The sequence below is a fragment of the Astyanax mexicanus genome, chromosome 25 (assembly GCF_023375975.1).
Source record: "Astyanax mexicanus isolate ESR-SI-001 chromosome 25, AstMex3_surface, whole genome shotgun sequence".
NCBI classification, from domain to species: domain Eukaryota; kingdom Metazoa; phylum Chordata; class Actinopteri; order Characiformes; family Acestrorhamphidae; genus Astyanax; species Astyanax mexicanus.
Window position 1 is genome coordinate 1,933,641 of NC_064432.1, and position 23,546 is coordinate 1,957,186.

Genomic DNA, 23,546 nt, shown 5'->3' on the forward strand with positions numbered 1-23,546 from the left:
CAGAGAGGCCTATGCCAGTTTTAGATTAGTCTATGGTCAGTCATTGGTTTGATTCATCAAATTTACAATATCTTATTTCAAAAGGTGGGCTTGATATAAGTGATGCAAAGTGATACAAGTGATCTGTAATACACCACATTAGGCACTAATGGTCAAATTGAAATAATTTAATTTAGATATATATGTAATGCCATCTAGTGGCTTTTTTTGGTAGCAGCAGTGTGCACTATTAAAACAGCAATGTGCAACATAACAAAATAAATAATAAAAAAATACAGGAACAGTCATGTACAAAATAATAGAACAATTAGAGCCTTAACAAACTGAACTCTATCCTACTATAACAGTTAAACATGAAAAATAAGACTTTAAGACTTTTTCGGTCCCTGAGAATGACTAGTTTTTTTCTTTAATAAAGATATATTATTAACTTTATCTGAGAGAAAGATGCTCCTTAAGGTACCAAAACTATTAACATATTCGAGGCTAGACAAAACAACTGTTATTTTTATATTTTCTTTAAGTTTTTCTTTAAGAAGATGAGAATGTCCACATTCTCTGGAGAAAGGGCTGCTCTTTGAGCTACAGTGTGCTGCAGCATTTGCGTCGATCATCTTTTTGACTTCGAGGCTCAAGACCATGACATAATTTCGATAATTTCGTGACACCCCAGTCAAGACCCAGTGTCTAAATCAGACCGCACCTGTAACCAGTAACATATTTGTCTCTGAGACCTAACAGCATGCCGATTAGTGCAGTATTTGCAGTGAACATCTCCCAGTTGGGTTTCTAAGCATGGTGTCAGCTGCTGAAATGCAACAGAAGATGAGATCAGTACTGGGGAGATGTTTACTCGCGTTTTCCAGCACTGAGGCTCTGAAACAGATATCAGTATGCGAGGCAACGTCCAGCCAGACAGCGAGACGCAGCAGCAACAGTGCCAGCACCACAGGGCGGGCGGGTTATTTCCAAACCGCAGTTTGGGGCGTTAGGCTTCATTTATTCAATTATGTCACATTTGTAAATTATTTAACACTGCTGTGAGATGGAGCCGGCGCAGGGCTGCTGCTCAGATGGACTTGTCCCAGCCCGCATGCCTCCCTCAGGGGTCGCAACTCATGCGGATATTAGTGCCATGCTAACAGTTGCTAAACATGACTAATCATCCCCGACACCAGGCATTTGGCACCAGGGCCCAAGCTAATCTCCTCGAGTTATTACCCAGTGGAGCCGGGCGATATTGCAGGAGGAGCCACGAGCCGATGAGTGATATTTAGCCATTTTTTGGATAAATATTTGAAATTCTGAGCTTAAAATAGGAGTCTAGATAAACTACTCCAAAATTATATATGCAGACCCAATAAGACTTTATGATCACCTCCTAGCTTCTACTGCTTCTAATGCCATTATCTATTTTTAGGAGCACTTTTTTTTTTATTGCTATAATTACAGATTGTAGTCCTGTATATTTAATATATACTTATTTTGTATATTATCCTCCATTAACCCTGTTCTTCAGTGGTCAGGACCTCACAGGAGAGTTTATATGTTTTAAATGAGCTATTTAAAAAGGACATTTTCAATACAGACGCATGTTAGATAAAATAGTCTTATTCATTAATTGATTCATTGATTGATAACCTGTTTTGTGGCTTTAACTGTACAAAAGTAAAACCTGCAGGGAAAGAAAAAGGAAAACATGTTTGGTATTTTTATTTTTATGGTCCATAAATTTGTTCAGATGTGCTTCATCAAACTGTTCTATACATAAAGACTAAAATAAATACATATCACTGTGTGTTGAGCAACTTACACCCAGTATAAAATACATTGTGAGTGAGGTGAACTGAAATGAACACTGGCCATATGCTCGCAGCAAGGTGATGTTAATGATAGGGCTGTAACGATTAGTCGATATAATCGTTAATGTTGATTATTATTTAAAATTGTCGACTAAAAAGTTAAATGACGACTAATCATTCATTTGTAACAGTACCGCATTACACATAATGCTGGGGACAGAAACACAATGGGTTACACTTACACAAAAGTGCCCAAACACAACAAATCACACATTTTATCATTAAATAATCAGTACTTTCCACGTTTAAACAACATGTAGTTATTTAAATGCCTTTTAACTTTCATGTTCAATCATTTTTAGAGGTGGAGAAATAATCGTTGACTTGTACTTGGAATTAGGAGTGGGCGATATGGCTCTAAAATAATATCATGGTATTTCAAGGTATTTTCACGATAACGATACTTTTGGCGATATGATAAAACACTGAATTAGCCATGATACTAATAAAAATAATAATAGTGCACTCCAAATATCTCCATATATTCAGGATTAAAGTAAAATAAATGATACTGAACAGATATAATCTCTAGTCTCTAGTAGATATATAATGGGAAATGAGAACAGTGTGAATTTTTCTTTTGCTAAAAACAGAAAAAAAAGTAAAACCCTGATGTGGCACCATATTTCAGGGTTTAATATCATTCACGACGATATTATCAGGTACAATACGATATGGCACACCCCTACTTGGAATACATCCACCCACAGTGGACAGCACAGTGGTAATGATCGTGACCGGCAGTGTCTGGCTAGAATTGTCCATGCAGACCTCAAACACATCCACATTCAATGCAGGAGGACTTACTGTGACCTCATATCCTGCAGATCAGTGCAGTGTTGTTCAGCTTCAATGGGAAATAGAAATAGAAAGTCATGTGACACAGTATTAGTTCCTGGTCTGTGAATTTTAGCATGTCATTGCTGTACGTTATTAAACTGGGCTCTGAAATGAGCAGATTTCCCGCCCTGCTCACACCCTGCAGATGCGACACCAGCATTAGACCACTTTACACAATTCGTCCGCAAAACAAATCAGTGAGCACATATTGTATTATGACATCCTGTGTGACATTATGAGGAGTGTAATTGGATTTTTGTCTGAGGCAGTGACTCACATCCACAGGGATTATAAAAGCTCGCAACTTCTCTCTAGCCTAAAGGCAACACTGGCCTTAGGTCAGTTAGAAGAGTGTTTGATTATGACGGGTCAGGCTGAGGCCTTGGAGGCCCCTGAGATACACCATCTTTACATCTGTGCTGAGACTGAGATCAGTACGTGAGCAGTGTGAGCAGAAAACACAAAAAGCTCTAAATATTTGGGTGTTTGCAACAGCCATTTCAGTTTGATATATCTAATACCTGATGGACACAGTAATATTTCAGGATTGAAATGAGGTTTATTGTACTAACAGAAAATGTGCAATATGCATTAAACCAAAATTTGACCGGTGCAAAAGTATGGGCACCCTTATCATTTTATTGATTTGAATACTCCTAACTACTTTTTACTGACTTACTGAAGTACAAAATTGGTTTGGTAACCTCATTGAGCTTTGAACTTCATAGCCAGGTGTATTTAAGGTATTTAAGGTATTTAAGGTGGCCAATTGCAAGTTGTTCTCCTATTTGAATCTCCTCTGAAGAGTGGCATCATGGGCTCATCAAAACAACTCTCAAATGATCTAAAAACAAAGATTGTTCAACATAGTTGTTCAGGGGAAGATACAAAAAGTCGTCTCAGAGATTTAACCTGTCAGTTTCCACTGTGAGGAACATAGTAAGGAAATGGAAGAGCACAGGGACAGTTCTTGTTAAGCCCAGAAGTGGCAGGCCAAGAAAAATATCAGAAAGGCAGAGAAGAAGAATGGTGAGAACAGTCAAGGACAATCCACAGACCACCTCCAAAGAGCTGCAGCATCATCTTGCTGCAGATGGTGTCACTGTGCATCGGTCAACAGTTTTATGAGAAGCTGTATGAGAGAGTGATGCAAAAAAAGCCATTTCTGCAAGCACGCCACAAACAGAGTCGCCTGAGGTGTGCAAAAGCACACAGAGATTTTACAGTAACATATACTGCCTTCAGAGGCTAGTAGAGGCTAGAGATACTGAACTGTCCTGCCTGCAGGAACAGCTAAATAACCCAGTTTATCATTTGATCTCGCAGCCCTATTTACCCTCACACCCCTCCAGCTTTATTCAGATTTCTGAGAGGCGAGGCGGATGCGTCTTTCAGCGCCGGCAAAGCTGGTTCAAGGAAAGCCGTCCTCAGAGATTTGAGAGGACAAACAACTCAGAGGCTGCATAATGAGGCATTGATTTGTTCATTTCAACAGGTTGTCTCAGAATGGTTTCCAATGCTTATTGAAGAGAAATGAAACGGGCGACAGACGACGTCTCGGACGGAGAAAGCACACCTCGCTCCCTCAGCGGGGAATAGGAGTTGATTACACATGTTGATAACACTGAACGTCTCTCTTTAGTGCTTTAGTATAGATAGGAATAGGCTGTTCACTTTAAAAGACCTGCCGACTGGGAGACATTGCTTATTGTTATGGCTACAATTCAGCAAAATACAATGGAGATAATGCGGAGATGACTGCTCTAAGTATGATGGGTTTAAAACACATAAATGCTTTTGAAAGCTTTGAAAATCAGCCGTCAATCAAGCTGTATGGTTGAATATGTTGAATATGATGTTTATTTCTGTCTAAAACCCCATGAGAAATTTGTGCAGTAGGGGGAGGAAATCGCAGGACATCTATCTAAGGATATGATGATATAATGGAAGGATATAATGTCCACAATACTGTAATTCTCTGATCCTCAAAATATTGCAAGACAATTTTCTACGGTACTTCACAGCATCTGTGTTACTGAAAAAGTATAAAATCAGTAACTTTAGCACGTCAAATATGTTGGGGGATATCTTAGGGATTCTGAATCAGTTTCTCTGATTTTGCTACTTATAGGTCATTTAGAGCATTTATTTGCAGAAAATGAGAAATGGCTGAAAAAACAAAAAAATATGCAGAACTTTCAGACCTCAAATAAAACAAAGAAAACAAGTTCATATTCATAAAGTTTTAAGAGTTCAGAAATCAATATTTGGTGGAATAACCCTGGTTTTTAATCACAGTTGGCATGTTCACCTCCTCCACCAGTCTTACACACTGCTTTTGGATAACTTTATGCTGCTTTACTGCTGGTGCAAAAATTATTTCAAGCAGTTCAGTTTGGTGGTTTGATGGCTTGTGATCATCCATCTTCCTCTTGATTATATTCCAGAGGTTTTCAAATTTGGTAAAATCAAAGAAAAATCATATATATATATATATATATTTTATAAGTGTTATACTGCATGTATTGCAGACAGCATGAACCCAAGAAATGTCCAGTTTTGTTTAAAGAAAATAATTTAATTTAACAGTTGGAATGGGAAAATTTGGGAATAGTAATGTGACGTCAATATAATGTAAGTTGATTATAATTATGACTTCACCCATCATCCGTTTTTTTTTTTTGTCTTTTTTTTTTAGCTCCACTGAAAAATAGTGTCTATATGTGACACTTTTTAGTTCTATAATTATCTCTAATCAGGACCCCACAGGATAGAAAACCACCACAGAGAAGCTATTATTATTATTTGGTCATTACTTTCAGCACTGCAGTCCTGAGGATTAAAGTAGAGGCTAAAAGGAGGATAATAAAAGATGCAGAGATGATAAGTGAAATAAAAAAAGGGTATAATGGGTATAAAAATCTTTTTAGCCAAAGAAATTCTTTCCTAAAAGAAGACCAAACAAAAATGAGTGTCATTAAAGCTTGTGAGATGCGCTCAGCATACGAATGCAGCGCTTAATTCTCTGGAAGACTGTAATGCATATTGAATTACGCAGTTAAAAAAAAAAAAGCCTCCAGCCACTTCCCCAGCAAGTCCCTGGCTAATCACTTACGTTTTGCATCATTATGTTTGGAAATTACTAACAGTCTTTGACAAGGGAGTCTGGGTAACTTTATAAACCGAATGCAGGCAGCAGACATATCTTTCAGAAGCTGTGATTCACTTTCTTGTGATTAGTTTACTGGTTTTCACACGTCAAAAGAAAACACACATTAGATAATACCTAAAGCCAGGCCAGCATCCTGCTTAACCGAGGTCTTATTGCATTTATGATGGAATTAGCTGAGCTACACAAAGCTCGGAGGCATCGCTGAAGCTTGTTCATGTGCTATGTTTCCCCAAAGGTGCTTTTAATATTGATTTGACAACATCAGATTGACAATACTGACATTCCCATGTGGAAATCAAAGAAAACCTAAGAACAAGTAGCTTATTGACCGTCTACACCACAACACCAGTCCTTCTGCTCATTTGTGCTGACCATAGCTCAATCCACTGGGCTTTTCTTAGTGACTCCACCTATGGATTCATTGCTCGTCTCCACCAAGACGAAAGCAGAACTCATCACCGATAAAAAGATAATCAATCTGCAATCACTACTGCATGCTATTCCAGCAGGACGATGCTTGACCACATACTGCAGCCATCTCAAGAGCTTGCTGTGAAGACACCGATACTACGCCATGGCCAGCTGCATCTTTAGATCTAGACCAGGAGACGCTAATTAAGACTAGTAGCTCTCCAGCCCAGAGGGTTGTTGAACCCAATTGCAGAACAGTTGAATTCAAAGAAAAAAATAAATCTGAGCGTTAGTAAATTTCCTAAATTTCCTTCGGGATAAATAAAGTATCTATCTATCTATCTATCTATCTATCTATCTATCTATCTATCTATCTATCTATCTATCTATCTATCTATCTATCTATCTATCTATCTATCTATCTATCTATCTATCTATCTATCTATCTATCTATCTATCTATCTATCTATCTATCTATCTATCTATCTATCTATCTATCTATCTATCTATAGATTTCCTTAATATAATTTATTTATGGAATCCCAACAAATATTTTTAGGTACACAACAAATCTGCACAACAAACTAAAATCGTGTTATATTTACTAGGGTTTTAGTCACTACCTGTGTCAATGCTCTTTCTACAATGTTGGTTCATGCAGCTTTCCTATAGGCTCCTGGTACCATATATTTGCATATTGGGTTTGGACTCTCCCTTGCTTACCATCTTTGTGTTGTCTGTTGCCCAAAGCTACCTTATCCTGGGCGTGCAGTAATTGTAACATATGTGTTGATTGGCAGATCTCAGTGTTGTAGGCTGTAAGAGCAAGTTACCTTTATTCTGTGTTCCTGGTGATCACAGTATGCTGGCTTTGAGCTACAGAGTTCACTCTTTCCCCCGTTTTCCTGTATTGCTCCAGTATTGTACTGTCAGTATTGGCAGATAAATAATAATATACTAAATATGTTGAGAATACCCATGGTTAACTTAAAATGATAAGTTATGTGAATATTACTAAAGTTTTATTAACTTGAAAGTGTGTGTTAAAATGAAGATGAATTGTTAGTTTATTTGACTTAACAAATCATTTTTTTTAAAAAAGGACAAATTAAACACTTAATTTGAGTTAACTCAGCTTTTTAAGTCAGCAGTGTACAAAGAAAATTAATTAAGTTGACAATACTTAAATTTCCCATGTATTGTCAATGGACTCATTTAAGTTGACACTGCCTGAAAAAGTATGTTAGAACTACTGGAGAAAATGAAGCAGTAAATACAATGACTACTCTTGCTTGATCTACCTATACGAATGCAGCGCTTAATTCTCTGGAAGACTGTAATGCATATTGAATTACGCAGTTAAAAAAAAAAAGCCTCCAGCCACTTCCCCAGCAAGTCCCTGGCTAATCACTTACGTTTTGCATCATTATGTTTGGAAATTACTAACAGTCTTTGACAAGGGAGTCTGGGTAACTTTATAAACCGAATGCAGGCAGCAGACATATCTTTCAGAAGCTGTGATTCACTTTCTTGTGATTAGTTTACTGGTTTTCACACGTCAAAAGAAAACACACATTAGATAATACCTAAAGCTAGGCCAGCATCCTGCTTAGCCGAGGTCTTATTGCATTTATGATGGAATTAGCTGAGCTACACAAAGCTCGGAGGCATCGCTGAAGCTTGTTCATGTGCTATGTTTCCCCAAAGGTGCTTTTAATATTGATTTGACAACATCAGATTGACAATACTGACATTCCCATGTGGAAATCAAAGAAAACCTAAGAACAAGTAGCTTATTGACCGTCTACACCACAACACCAGTCCTTCTGCTCATTTGTGCTGACCATAGCTCAATCCACTGGGCTTTTCTTAGTGACTCCACCTATGGATTCATTGCTCGTCTCCACCAAGACGAAAGCAGAACTCATCACCGATAAAAAGATAATCAATCTGCAATCACTACTGCATGCTATTCCAGCAGGACGATGCTTGACCACATACTGCAGCCATCTCAAGAGCTTGCTGTGAAGACACCGATACTACGCCATGGCCAGCTGCATCTTTAGATCTAGACCAGGAGACGCTAATTAAGACTAGTAGCTCTCCAGCCCAGAGGGTTGTTGAACCCAATTGCAGAACAGTTGAATTCAAAGAAAAAAATAAATCTGAGCGTTAGTAAATTTCCTAAATTTCCTTCGGGATAAATAAAGTATCTATCTATCTATCTATCTATCTATCTATCTATCTATCTATCTATCTATCTATCTATCTATCTATCTATCTATCTATCTATCTATCTATCTATCTATCTATCTATCTATCTATCTATCTATCTATCTATCTATCTATCTATCTATCTATCTATCTATCTATAGATTTCCTTAATATAATTTATTTATGGAATCCCAACAAATATTTTTAGGTACACAACAAATCTGCACAACAAACTAAAATCGTGTTATATTTACTAGGGTTTTAGTCACTACCTGTGTCAATGCTCTTTCTACAATGTTGGTTCATGCAGCTTTCCTATAGGCTCCTGGTACCATATATTTGCATATTGGGTTTGGACTCTCCCTTGCTTACCATCTTTGTGTTGTCTGTTGCCCAAAGCTACCTTATCCTGGGCGTGCAGTAATTGTAACATATGTGTTGATTGGCAGATCTCAGTGTTGTAGGCTGTAAGAGCAAGTTACCTTTATTCTGTGTTCCTGGTGATCACAGTATGCTGGCTTTGAGCTACAGAGTTCACTCTTTCCCCCGTTTTCCTGTATTGCTCCAGTATTGTACTGTCAGTATTGGCAGATAAATAATAATATACTAAATATGTTGAGAATACCCATGGTTAACTTAAAATGATAAGTTATGTGAATATTACTAAAGTTTTATTAACTTGAAAGTGTGTGTTAAAATGAAGATGAATTGTTAGTTTATTTGACTTAACAAATCATTTTTTTTAAAAAAGGACAAATTAAACACTTAATTTGAGTTAACTCAGCTTTTTAAGTCAGCAGTGTACAATGAAAATTAATTAAGTTGACAATACTTAAATTTCCCATGTAGTGTCAATGGACTCATTTAAGTTGACACTTCCTGAAAAAGTATGTTAGAACTACTGGAGAAAATTAAGCAGTAAATACAATGACTACTCTTGCTTGATCTACCTAATTATCTGATGCACAAAGTTGACATGATTTTTTTAAGTGTACCTTGCAACCATTTAGCAACATCATAGTAATCATCTTGGTAACCATAGCAACCACCTTGCTGTAGAAACCACATTGAACCACCATTTGCAGCAGCCCAGAAGACTCCCAGGCCTTCCGTGAGAGATGGGATGCCTGGTGATGTTCCTAAATGATGGGATTTAACGTCTTGTGGTTATTCAAGTCTTCTAAACTCCATCCACTAGTCATTCTAGCAAAGTGTCAAAATTAAACCCAAGCAAAAGACCAGCCGAAAAAACCCTAGAACCCTAGATGGCCACTCCTCACTCCTCCCTTTGCTTGCCGTTAGATCTTTACCCAATCCTTAAAATCTTACTGAAGACAGACACGTCTCTGGCTGTAATTAAGGATTATTTCAAAGCCAGAGAAGATGTTCCCCCCTCTGATCCTTCTTAATTATCCCTAAGGAAGAGGGGAAGTGGGGGCATTTGGTGCATTGAAGACCTTGCCTGGCTCTGTACAAACACACACACACACACTCATAGAGAGAGAGAGACACACACACACAAACGTATTTGAGTTCCTAACTAGCTCTTAATAGAGGAAAGGAGCAAGGCGCCTCGCCAGGCGAAGCACGGATCGAAGCAAAGAGCTCCAGCAATTCCAGAGGCTGTAATGAAAGACGTTACTTCTGCCGGGTCCTGAGAGCTGAGTGGCAGCCGGCATTGATTGCAGAGGATGTGGGATATGCAGAGCGGAGGGCATATTGGACCTGCCACAGCTTTATTACACTAAGGCCTGAGCGAAGCTTCTGGAAAGCCGTGCAAGGCCGAGCAGCAATAGCCCCAGATTTTAGCCTTGTCCTTCAGTAACGCAGAGCTGTGCGCCTCGAAGAACAGATTGGCTCATAATGTGACAGGTCTTCTCAAGCTTCTGCCTTTGTGAAGACGACAAAAGCCGTAGAGATTTAAGTGTATTGAACTTGTACAAGTGCCAACTACCAGAGCATTTTCTTAAAAGCACTGAAGCACACAGATTACAGACTGTCTGCTGTGGAAAAAAACTACTTTTTAACAGGCAGCTTCTAAAAAAAAAAAAAAAATACCTGTTAAAAGTAGATCATCAAGTCATTAAAATATTGTTCTTCTTAGTTATCTTATCTTAGTTGAGTTTTGGTAACTCAACTAATTCATTGGTGGCCATCAGGGAGCCACTACCAATATGTGGGAGACTTCCGGACCTGCCAGGAAAGTTGGGATCATTAGATTATTTGTAGCCTTTAGGAAGAAAGCATTACCCATGCACTCCTCAAGACTTTGGCTCAATAGACTTAAGTAATCACCTTAGTTATTCTCTTTCAGAAATTGTCATTTAGAGCATTTATTTGCAGAAAATGAGAAATGGCTTTCAGACCTCAAATAATGCAAAGAAAACAAGTTCAAAAAATCAACATTTGGTGGAATAATCCTGGTTTTTAATCACAGTTTTCATCACTCATCTTTGCATCATGTTCTCCTCCACCAGTCTTACACACTGCTTTTGGATAACTTCAAGCAGTTCAGCTTGGTGGTTTGATGGTATTCTTGATGGTTTTATCCAACTTCCTCTTGATTATATTCCAGAGGTTTTCAATTTGGTAAAATCAAAGAAACTCATCATTTTTTTAAGTGCTCTCTTATTTTTTTTTTTATTCCAGAGCTTTTAACTCCTTTTAACAATTGGTATTAATACGTGTCAATGGGCTTCCTAACCTTATGATTGTGTTGCATTTGTACAGCTGCCAACAACCACCCCAACAACAACAACAAGCTCTTTGTTAAAAGCAGTGAAGTGCAGAGATTACAGAGTCCCTGCTGCCAGAAACAACACATTTTTAACAGGCTGCTTTTGAAAACATCTCTTAAAACACAGCTAAAAGCACATCAGTCTACTTAAAGCACCATCTGGCTGCAATCGAGTTGAGGGTTGAATGAGGAATTAAATGATCCAGCAGTCACACTGTGTCACAACATTACTTGGGTATGAAGCTACTGCTCGTGATTTATGTTCACATTTAGGTCCACCATTGCTTTCCAGTTTGTTCCTAGGGCCCAGCTGGTTCCCATTTTCATTCTGTCCTGGTTTCCCGGTACACGCTGAAGGCGAGTATCTATAGACTACTTACTTACGATTCCAGGAAAGAAAGGCACTTTCAGATTGCGACTCTGCATTCAGCCTCCAGGGGAATCCCTGTGGCTGCCTTGAAGGGCATTCTGCTTTTCCACAGGGCTCAGGAACGTCTCCAGCCGCCCCCAGAGCCTCCTTTTGACTTGAGGGAGGGAAGCGCTTCATCACGAAATGAATACTGATTTTATTTACTGAGTCATAGAAACTATTTCTCTAAGAAGTTGCTCTCTGATGTATAAATAGTCAGAGTTAAGCACATTTAATCACTCTGTTATTTGCAGAGGTGGAAAGTAATGAATTACATTTACTCAAGTTACTGTAATTGAGTAGATTTTATGAGTAATTTGTAATTTTTTAAGTAGTTTTTGAAAGCAATTTTACTTTTACTCAAGTACATTTTGATACAAGTAATTTACTTCGCTACATTGGAAAACTCCCCATTACTGAGTAAAAAAGAAAATGCTGGGGGGAAAAAGCAATTGTCTGAATTGAAAAATAATTGGCACCGATGCTCACGCGTGGAATAACGAGGCAATAACGACTTCATGCAATGCAAAATGTGCCCAGCTTTCAAAACTTCCACATCAAACCTGAGAAAGCATGTGGTGTAATTACTTTTATCATTAAACAATCCAGATCCACAAACAGAGTCGCCTGAGGTATGCTTTTGCTTTTGCACACCTCAGGCGGCTCTGTTTGTGGCGTGTTTGCAGAAATGGCTTCTTTCGCATCACTCTCTCATACAGCTTCTCCTTGTGTAAAGTGCGCTGTATTGTTGAGCGATCCACAGTGACACCATCTGCAGCAAGATGATGCTGCAGCTCTTTGGAGGTGGTCTGTGGATTGTCCTTGACTGTTCTCACCATTCTTCTTCTCTGCCTTTCTGATATTTTTCTTGGCCTGCCACTTCTGGGCTTAACAAGAACTGTCCCTGTGCTCTTCCATTTCCTTACTATGTTCCTCACAGTGGAAACTGACAGGTTAAATCTCTGAGACAACTTTTTGTATCCTTCCCCTGAACAACTATGTTGAACAATCTTTGTTTTTAGATCATTTGAGAGTTGTTTTGATGAGCCCATGATGCCACTCTTCAGAGGAGATTCAAATAGGAGAACAACTTGCAATTGGCCACCTTAAATACCTTAAATACCTTTTCTCATGATTGGATACACCTGGCTATGAAGTTCAAATCTCAATGAGGTTACCAAACCAATTCTGTCCTTCAGTAAGTCAGTAAAAAGTAGTTAGGAGTATTCAAATCAATAAAATGATAAGGGTGCCCATACTTTTGCACCGGTCAAATTTTGGTTTAATGCATATTGCACATTTTCTGTTAGAACAATAAACCTCATTTCAATCCTGAAATATTAATGTGTCCATCAGTTATTAGATATATCAAACTGAAATGGCTGTTGCAAAGACCCAAATATTTACAACTAAAAATGATTAAGATTTTCATATGACTGTAATTGAAATAATGCCTCACAGCTAACTGAATTTAAATGTTTTCTAACTTTAACTCTAACTTTAAAATAATGCCAGTTGTCAAACTGATGAGCTTAAAAGAGAGAATCTAGAGATCTTTAGTGCCAGTTTTATATCTCTCTATTACATAACCCTGCACTCTAAATGACTTTCTCATGCACCTGTCCAAAAAAACCCACTCCGTCTGGCATTTCCACCACAGCATCCCAGCTCCTCTCCTGTTATATTGATCTCCACGTAGTGCTGAATCCTGTAGACCTGTGCGAGTGGGTCTGTGAGCAGACTTCCCCAGCAGGACAGCACTTAAGCAGGGCAGGTAAGGTTTCTCAGGATGGCCACCCTCCCAGACCTCCCAGAGCCCACTGCAGAAAAATGTGTCAAAAGCGTTGAAAGTGAAGGAAGTGACAGTCTGAATACGACCTCGAAATGTGGACATTTCAGGAAAAAAGGGGACAACAGCAGTGGTGTGAACACTGAGAAGGACATCTTACCATCTTTACCAACACAAGCAAAGATGGTGGGGGCGTCCTTAGATTGTTAACAAATGCATGAGAAAAAAAAATATATATTAAAATGGTTAAAAACAGTGTTCCTCAAAGAAAAACTGGAAGAATTTCGTGAAATGTGTATAAATGTGTATAAAGATAAGGGCACAAGCCTAAGCTGAACACCCGTGATCTCCTGTCCCTTACTGGCCGCTGCATAACGGATATTTAAAACGAAATAATGATTTAGAACATACTACAGCTCTAGACAAAAATAAGAGACCCTTTTAAAAATTAGGAGTTTTTTATTTTTATTTTAACTAATTGAAAACCTCTGGATTATAATCAAGAGGAAGATGGATGATCACAAACCATCAAACCACCAAGCTGAACTGCTTAAAATTTTTGCACCAGGAGTAAAGCAGCATAAACTTACCCAAAAGCAGTGTGTAAGACTGGTGGAGGAGAACATGATGCCAAGATGCATGAAAAAAACTGTGATTAAAAACCACCAGGATTATTCCACCAAATATTGATTTCTGAACTCTTAAAACTACTTTTTGAATATGAACTTGCTTTTTTCTTCGCATTATTTTAGATCTGAAAGCTCTGCATCTTTTTTACTGTTATTTCAGTCATTTCTCATTTTCTGCAAATAAATGCTCTAAATGACAATTGTTAATTTTACTCAAACATGAACCTATAAATAGCAAAATGAGAGAAACTGATTCAGAAACTGTAGTGGTTTCCGGAGCTGTATATTGTACACGCTGTAATAAAAGGATGTTTGCATCATAGTCAGTACAGGAGGAAGGTAGAACACAGTGCAGGTATTTGTGTGCAGGGATGCTGTTGACTTCACACCTGGTAAACCTGGTAAACTGGTTCTGCAATCTTTACACTGAGCATTTCAGGAGCAGCTTTGAAGAGCAGAGGTGGTGGAGCTGAGATGCTAATTTAAAGCTCAAGGAGACACAGCCAAGACCTTAGAAAACCAATGGAAAGACTGATAAATATAAAGAGTAGTTTCTATTCTCTTTTTCTTTACCAGTGGCCACTTTTTCTTCTAACCACAGGCCTGTTAGGGAGGGTAGTTCTTGTACTGGATGGATGTGTGGATGAATGGATGAATAAATGGATGGGTGGATGAATGGGAGGATGAATGGATGGATGGAGGATTGCTGGATGGTTGTGTGGATGGATGGATGGATGGATGGATGGATGATAGTTGGATGGATGGATGGATGGTTGTGTGGATGGATGGGTGGATAGATGGATGGATGGTTGTGTGGATGGATGTGTGGATGGATGGATGGAGGATGGATGGATGGATGGTGAATGGTTGGATGGATGTGTGGATGGATGGGTGGGTGGATGGATGAATGGATGCATGGATGAATGGATGAATAGGTGGATGAATGGATGGAAGGAGAATGGTTGGATGGATGTGTGGATGGATGAGTGGATGGATGGATGAATGGGTGGATGAATGGATGGATGGAGAATGGTTGGATGGATGATTGGATGGATGGGTGGATGGATGGATGGACGGATGGAGAATGGTTTGATGGATACACATCCAGTAGCAGATATACATAGTACACAAAAGTTACAGAAGAAGGATAAGATAGAATGATAGAGAAAAATACCACTTTTCAGTTTTTTTCATTTATTGTCTCTTAATGTAAAGTTTGAGAGCATCAGTTAAAGTAAAGTAGTGAAGAGGTAGAGTTACAGGTATACAGTGAATAGTGAATATTTGAGTAATGTTCTAATCCAGGTTATGAGAAGCAACAACTACTCAACTAAATAAAGAAAATTGCAGCTGCAAAAACCATCAAAAACGTGATGATGAAATCGGCTCTCATCAGGACCACTCAAGAAAGGAAGACCGGGAGTTACATCCGCAGAGGCATTTTACAGACTACATGATTTATTATGTGTTAGCTTTCATGGGTTATGACAAAAGTCATGGGACAGGTATTGGGACGCTGCTTACCTTCCTCTTTGCACGCAGCTGACCGTGGTAATTATCCGACGAGTCTCCAGGGATCTCCCCTCCCCATAGCGTCACCCCCACTATAGTGTAGGTAATCCCCATCACCACCAGGGGCAGCATGTACACCAGTGCAGTCACTATGATATGGTACCTGTCGATCAAACAAAAAAAAAAATTATGATTGGACAATATAACAATGGTTGAGTCTAATTTTTATAATAATACGTACATGTAGCGCTGCAATGATGCCCAATATATAAGAGAACAGTAATATAATTAATTATTGGGTCTAGAATATAAAACATGTCCAAATACCCTAAACAAATAAAACAATGTAAAGTCAACATTTAGTGTAGGGCAATATTATTCTAAAATATTATTGTGATATTTAAATTAAAACAGCAAATTTCTTGTTTATGACAAAACACTGAAAAGTTTTTTATTTGTTTTTAGTTCATTTTAATAAAAAACGTTTTAAAAATTACCAAGGAATTTCCCACAACTTTCTCCAGCAAAAAAACTATCAAAACGTTTAGGTATTTAGAATATTTAGTGTGTAAGCAAACCAACAATTAGACGAAATAGCCTTTTTTTACACAAAATACTAATATTATAACAATATATATATATATATATATATATTTTTCATTATTATTTAAAATGATAAAAACTCAGTATTATGATTCAAATATGGCACATCCCTATTTAACACATGATTCATGGAAATGCGCTTTCTTAACTAAGTAAACACACCACTGGGTTAAACCGAGGTCAGTAAAATACTGAGGTCATGTCCTTATATTCTACCACAAGTCGATAATGTAATTTTTGTGATGGGCTCAATAAAAAACAACAGTTATCAGTTATAAGCAACACAAGTTGCACTTTATAAATGGGGATTTGAGGTGGTAATTAGCATATCTGCAAACAGCTTATAGAGATAATAAGCACCTTAATAATCTAAAATAATCTTAATAATCTTAAAAAACTGGAATATCCAGAGCTGTTAGGAGGGGTTTAGTAAGTATTACAGCAACAGTGGATTTCAATGCATTACATGCATATACTGAACTACAAAATCAATTCATCCAATCAATTTGTACATTCAGCACGGGTCACTGTGAGGTCATGGCTGGTAATGGAAACTGCTGTCTCATGAACTACATGTGAACTGACCCACATGTCTAGTTTAGCATAGCAACTTGCAAAAATGTCAAATCTGGGAGATTATTTGGTTAAAAATCAAAATCTGGTCACTCTAAAACAGATTAGCTCAAACACAACATGATTACATTAGCTAGCAGGCCCATTTAGAAGATTAAGAACACAATCGTACACACTGCGCAAGGCTTGTCACGATGCTCATTGCTATCGTACACCTTGCCAACAGTCTATTCTCATGCCTTGCACCTGCGCCGTTTAAATAGCAAAGATGCCTGTGAATATTTCTACACCAATGGGTGCGGTTGTCTCGAATTGAGGTGTGTCCTGGTGAATTAATATCTAAATTTTGGCATGTTGCTATCTTGGCAACGGAAAACAAAGGTGCACCTCTGGCCGATTTAAACCCTGACAACAGTAAACCGCCAGATGTTCGTACACATAAAGAACACACAGCAGTGTTCAAGCCCAACTTTTACATCAATAATAACAGAATACACAATAAAATAACATTTGCTGTTACTGTAAATGAGCTGCTCGTGCACCTTTATAGCATGAACGAGCAGCTCAGTTTCCTTTGCTGAGAAGAGCTGAAGCACTGCACCATTAAAACAGCAATCTGCCAAAGTCAGAGCACATCTGGCTCTTAAAGAGAATGTGAGGCAAAGTGACACTCTGATTGGTTTGTTTCAATTTACACCCTAAACACTGTTATGTTTAATTAATTTAATGATGTATGAGTTTTAGTTCCTGCCTTTGTGTCTACTTTTCCCGTCGTTATGATTGCAAAGACACAGTGACACACCCTAAATCACGCTGTACTGTGAGGGGTTGATGGCTCACCTATAGATAGATAGCTAAGATAGGGCCCTTTTTCAGACTGATATATATATATATATATATTGAGGTTTGCTTGCTCTCACCTTTAATCAAACTTATAAAATATTGTCTGCATCTCTATTAAATATACATTATTAATTTCAGGGCATTCTCACATGAAGGAGTCCTCGCTGGATCTGGGCCAGGCCACGTAGCACAGAGTCCTCTTGGGTAATTTTCTGATGGTGGAGAAGAAACACAGGGGGAAGGCCAGGACAACCGCCAGCACCCAGATAAACACGATCACCACTTTAGTAGCCGTGGCCGACAGGTGAGGCTTCAGCGGGTGAATTATAGCCATGTACCTGCGAGAACACACACACACACACACTGTTTAATTACAGTGCATATAAATCACCACAGTCAGCTTAGATGACAATAATGACAATAATGCAATAAAAGCCAGAGAGGCCATATTTACATGCTGTTCTTCATGCTTCTGTTTCCTGCTGTCAGGTAAATGATGGCTGGCAGTGATTCAAGTTCAGTTAAATAACAGAGACGGTCTTTTTACACTTTTAAACTAAGATGCTTCAGGTTTTGAAGCATGAATCAAATAAGAAAATGTCCAAAAAGACACTTATAAAAATAGAAAGGGGACATTTAGAAAATTTTAAAATGAATTTTATATTTTTCCTGCCTGAGATAGACAGTTACACACAATGCTACCTGCATCCTAGACTGAACAGAAGCTAAACATAATATATATATTCAGTCCCAGATCCACAGCATGGCATAAATGAATGAGTGAGTGAGTGAGTAAGAGAGAGAGAGTCAGAGAAAAATGAAGAGAGAACCAACTGTCTACATTTGTTTCCTTCCCAATGCCACTGCTAAAACTGACACCAGTGTAATGATGCCCATCTATGCTATAAGACCAGCTAAACCAACAAAGAAACACTAAACCATTAAACAATAATACCAACTAAACCACCAAACCAACAAAGGCCAGCTAAACCATCTATGCCATAAGACCAGCTAAACCACCACACCAACAAAGGCCAGCTAAACCAACAAAGACCAGCTAAACCATCTATGCTATAAGACCAGCGAAACCACCAACCCAAAAAAGACCAGCTAAACCATCTATGCTATAAGACCAGCTAAACCATCAACCCAGAAAAGACCAGCTAAACCATCTATGCTATATGACCAGCTAAACCATCAACCCAAAAAAGACCAGCTAAACCATCTATGTTATATGACCAGCTGAACTACCAAACCAACAAAGACCAGCTAAACCACCTATGCCATAAGACCAGCTAAACCACCAACACAAAAAGACCAGCTAAACCATCTATGCTATAAGACCAGCTAAACCACCAACCCAAAAAAGACCACCTAAACCATCTATGCCATAAGACCAGCTAAACCACCAAACCAACAAAGACCAGCTAAACCAACAAAGACCAGCTAAACCATCTATGCTATAAGACCAGCTAAACCACCAACCCAAAAAAGACCAGCCAAACCAACAAAGACCAGCTAAACCGCCAAACCAAAAAAGACCAGCTAAACCACCTATGCTTTAAGACCAGCTAAACCACCACACCAACAAACATAACAATCAAACACTAGCTAAACCACTAAAGCAGAAAGGAAAGACCAGCTAAATTGTATTTGTATTGTATTTTGTATTTATGATATACTGATTGAACAGTGCTTTTCTGGTGAAGAATGTCTGAATATGGTAAGTAATGTGAGCTGAGAGCAGCACTGGCTGTGTTGAACTGATGATTAGAGCAGGCTTGTGTCGTGTTTGTATAACCCCCGGCATGCTTAAATGAATATGTTTTCCTGCTTTATTTCTCTATCTCTTGGCCCTGTATCGGGAGGACGGACCTGGCATCCTTTAATTAGCCGTACGGCGCTACCCTAATGTTGCTAACCTAATGAAAAGGACTGTAAGGCACAATGCTGAGAGCATATTTCCCGTGAGATGACAGTATAGAGTGAGGATCTTCTACACAGCACTCAGCACTAATGATATAAGCCTGTGTGCTGTGCGGGGACATGGTGTGAGCAGAGGCCGGCCTGTTTGTCAGTCAATTATTTTTTTTTCCAGGGCAGGAGAGGTTATTTAGAGGCACGTAGAGCCATACCACTTTGAGTGACCTCTCAGTGAGAGAGCCAGAGAGAGGTCTGTGTGATATATAACATGTGCACTGAGCCATTTACACATTCTCACACTCACACTCAAACTTATATATGCCCACAGGTGGCAGTTGGCTGGATCTTCCTGTTTTTTTTTTTTGTCCCTCGGGCCATAAGACTGTTCAATGCCTCTCAGCACAGAAAACTAAAGACTCTCTGACACTTTTTCACTCTGGCAACTCCGGCCACACCATGGACACACCCCCATCCATGGACACACTCAGACGTGCTGATGCCTATAAAACTATTTTTACAGTTCTACCCTTTTTTGCACTAGTAGTTCACTCACTAGTTCATTCATCTACTGTTTACGTATCTTTTGCACTGCTAAATTTAAATTATTATATAACTGTGTATTTGCACTTTCTGTATGACCTCCATTCTACATTACACACACACACACTAAAGACTGTCTATTTTTTATTTTATTGTATTTTTATATGTATCGTTATATTTTATCCTTTTGGTAACTTTGTGAACTATACATACCTGCTGCTGGATGTCCAGCATTTCCCTTCGGGGATCAATAAAGTATCTATGTATCTATGTATGTATGTATCTATCTGTCTGTCTGTCTGTCTGTCTGTCTGCTATTCTCAGTCTATCTATCTGCTATTCTCAGTCCAGCAGTTACAATAAGGTGTTTAAGAACTCCAGCAGCACTGCTGTGTCTGATCCACGCATACCAGCTTAACAGAGAATGTGTAAGAAAGCGGCATGTGCCGCCAACCACCAGCAGAGGGCCTGGACACTGCGGTGGAGGAGCTGGTGGATCTGGGGCAAAAAACTCCAAGTCCCAGAATCCCCAGCGGTAATTAGTTCAAATCAGGCTCAGCTGTGAACACAGCTTAAAAACCCCAGCCAAACCTCAGTTCACCGTCACACCTTTGTAGAGGGGTGACCGGTAACAGTGGGTACAAAAGAAAAAGATTAGAAAGAAAAGAACTCTTAAAAGAAGCCACAAAAAGGAGAGATCCTAAAAGAAACAAAGGCTCACAAAAAAAAAAAAAAAAAAGAAATATTGAAAGAAGCCACAAAAAAAAAGATCTCAAAAGAAACAAAGGCTCACAAAAAAAAGAGAGATCTTAAAAGAAGCCGCAAAAGAGAGAGAAAAGATCTCAGTTTATTTTTTAAATTTTTATTTTCAAGAAGTCTTTTCTAAGTTCCTTAAAGTTTGATTTAATTTCCTTTGTTTGAGCCATGCCATGTGGCAGCAGATCCTTTGTTTGATTTTCCCGCCCTTTTTCTTCACTGCCACATTTAAGGCCCTCATCCAAAGCCACTGCACACACTCTAAGTAGTGCAGTGGTAGCACACCCGTCTGCAGTTACAAAGGTTGGGAGTTCAAACCCTGGTTCAAGCACACCATCAAACCAACTGCACACACATACAGACACATCAGTAATATCAAATATAATATTACCAATAAATAATAAGACTAATAAATAAGCAAATAAAAATAAATAAAATAAGTAAATAAAATAACTCTGCATTTGAGTCCACCTCCCCCACTAAACCGTAACAGAATGACCCACTACCCACATACTAGCTTATCTGTGGTGGTCTATCCTGTGGGGCATTGAAGAACAGGGTGACAGAAATTGACAAAATCTGACAATGAGTTTACGAAAAAATAGGTGTTTATAATTGTGCGACTGGTCTGAGCCTATGTTTTTTTATTATGTAAAGTATTCTTCACTCTTGTCTCGTGTTTTCTATTCTGTTTTATATTGCCTTGTGTCTCCAAAATGTCAAAATGCTTTACCAGAAAAGGAAATAATCTAAATTCCAACGGTTAGTCAGTGTTTAATTCCATTCTTTCATTCAGAAGCATTTCTATTGGTCTCTTCTAGGTCTGGGGTAACTCGTCTGCATAATCGATTATGGACGTTAATTTGCATAACGCTTGCTGACGTGTCGCAAACACAGGACAAACAGAGACTGTGCCCCAGATCACACACTCACACACACTGAATAATGTGTTAAAAATAGTGGAGCACCATTACAAATGTATTCATGTAGCATAAAGCGTATAAAGTACATAAAGTACAGAATTGTGTGTGTGGTTTGGGATTAAGGTATTTTTATTTTATGTTTTTAAGAGATAATTAAAGACAATATTGAAATATTAGGTGAAATAATTGGTAGATAATTAATGAATTGCTTGAAATAGTTTGAAACCATGTTAAGAACAACTTCAAAATGATATAGATCAATACGTGTCCATTTATAAAAAAAAAATAATGTATTCTGTGTGCACTAAATATATATATATATATATTATAGGAATTCATTAAATATTCAGCAACTGAAGTAATTCAGTCAAAAATGGCAAAAACACCCATTTAGTGTTCAAGCAAATAATTTATACAAAATTGTACAAGTGATGTGAATTTATAAATATATAAAACATATCAGAAGTTTATTAATAAATCACTTTACACTGTTTTACATTATTATTTTCAAATAAAAATGCTCCAAACTGGCTTGTAATAAAATATTTTTTAAGATTTTTTAACAGATTTAGATTTAGTTGATAGATTTAGTATGTTTATACTTATATAACGTTTCTCAGGCCTGTTTTTGTTCGTCTTCACATTACAGATTAAATGTAAAGTCCTGAAAATGTACAAAAAACTAACATATTCACACACACAATCACACACACACACACACGTCAGCGTCTCTGTTTCTTTCTGTCTCTGTATCTTAGCCCACGGTTCTATCTGATATGAGCTTTATTGCTTTATTTTGCAGCCATTCTTACATGAAAGTGCTTACCAAAGGTGGGTAACACAATTACAGGAGATCAAAGTCTGGGAAAGCAATTGCATCAAACCCCGCTTGATCTCTCAGAAGAAGCAGGCCCGGGCCGTCCTTCAAAAACACAGCGCATGTAACAGTTCCTTAAAGATTTATGAGGTTCAGTGAGCGATGGAGACTGGACGGATGGACGGACGGATGGATGGATGGATGGATGTGTGTGGTACTGGGTGTAGGGTAGGGTGACCAGATTTGGGTTTCTGATTCTAATTCTAATTCTAATTCTAATTCTTCAGGTTAAAGGTGCTTCCTCCTTTAAACAGCTATAACTTGTATTTATATCAGGCTACAAACAGGGCTGCTTTATGAATTCATGCAACACAACTCTGTCTTAAAAGCATTTGACCCTGTTTTACTCTTATTCAGTGAAGTCATACCTTTTGCCAATATTACTTTTATATTTTTAACACTTACTTTTTAAGTTAACTGATCATTTATCAGTTTTAAAATAAGTTATTTCACTTGTTTTAGTGCTTTTTAAAACATGCTGATCCACAGCATAGTGCAGGGGTGTCCAAACTTTGTTTGTTGGGGGCCAGAAGGAGAAATATATTTGAAGTCACGGGCCACAGACTCTATAATAAAACAAATAATGAAATATACCACTTTAAATAATACATTTTCCTGATTACTTTCATTTACACACCATTTTACTTGACTCACTATCTTTATCTTTGACAGTGTTGTGTAAACTAAGATTTTTAAAACTGATGTTTAATTTCATGATGTCTCTTAATATTAAACTCCTTAATTACGGCAACTTTTAGACTCTTTGGCCCGTTTTTCTGCGCTAAAACTGTGCACTCTCTCCGCTTTTAGACTCTTTGGCCCGTTTTTCTGCGCTAGAAATGCACACCCTCTCCGCTTTTAGACTCTTTGGCCCGTTTTTCTGCGCTAGAACTGCGCACTCTCTCCGCTTTTAGACTCTTTGGCCCGTTTTTC

The 23,546-nt window shown here is 38.2% G+C and overlaps 1 protein-coding gene and 1 long non-coding RNA gene across 2 annotated transcripts in view; one reads left to right on the forward strand and one right to left on the reverse strand.

Annotated features, from left to right (window-relative positions):
* LOC125787717 (uncharacterized) overlaps positions 1–19,997 on the forward strand; it is an 80,292-nt gene extending 60,295 nt beyond the window's left edge. Inside the window, exons 2-3 of the long non-coding RNA XR_007429495.1 lie at positions 17,733–17,898; positions 19,846–19,997. This is a non-coding gene — a long non-coding RNA (uncharacterized LOC125787717). The remainder of the gene's footprint in view (positions 1–17,732; positions 17,899–19,845) is intronic.
* Positions 1–23,546, reverse strand: part of tacr3a (tachykinin receptor 3a) — a 48,083-nt gene that overhangs the window by 12,962 nt on the left and 11,575 nt on the right. Inside the window, exons 2-3 of the mRNA XM_022681629.2 lie at positions 17,744–17,932; positions 15,588–15,738 (exon numbers count right to left, since the gene is read on the reverse strand). Of these exons, the coding sequence (XP_022537350.1) occupies positions 15,588–15,738; positions 17,744–17,932 (340 nt within the window). The remainder of the gene's footprint in view (positions 1–15,587; positions 15,739–17,743; positions 17,933–23,546) is intronic.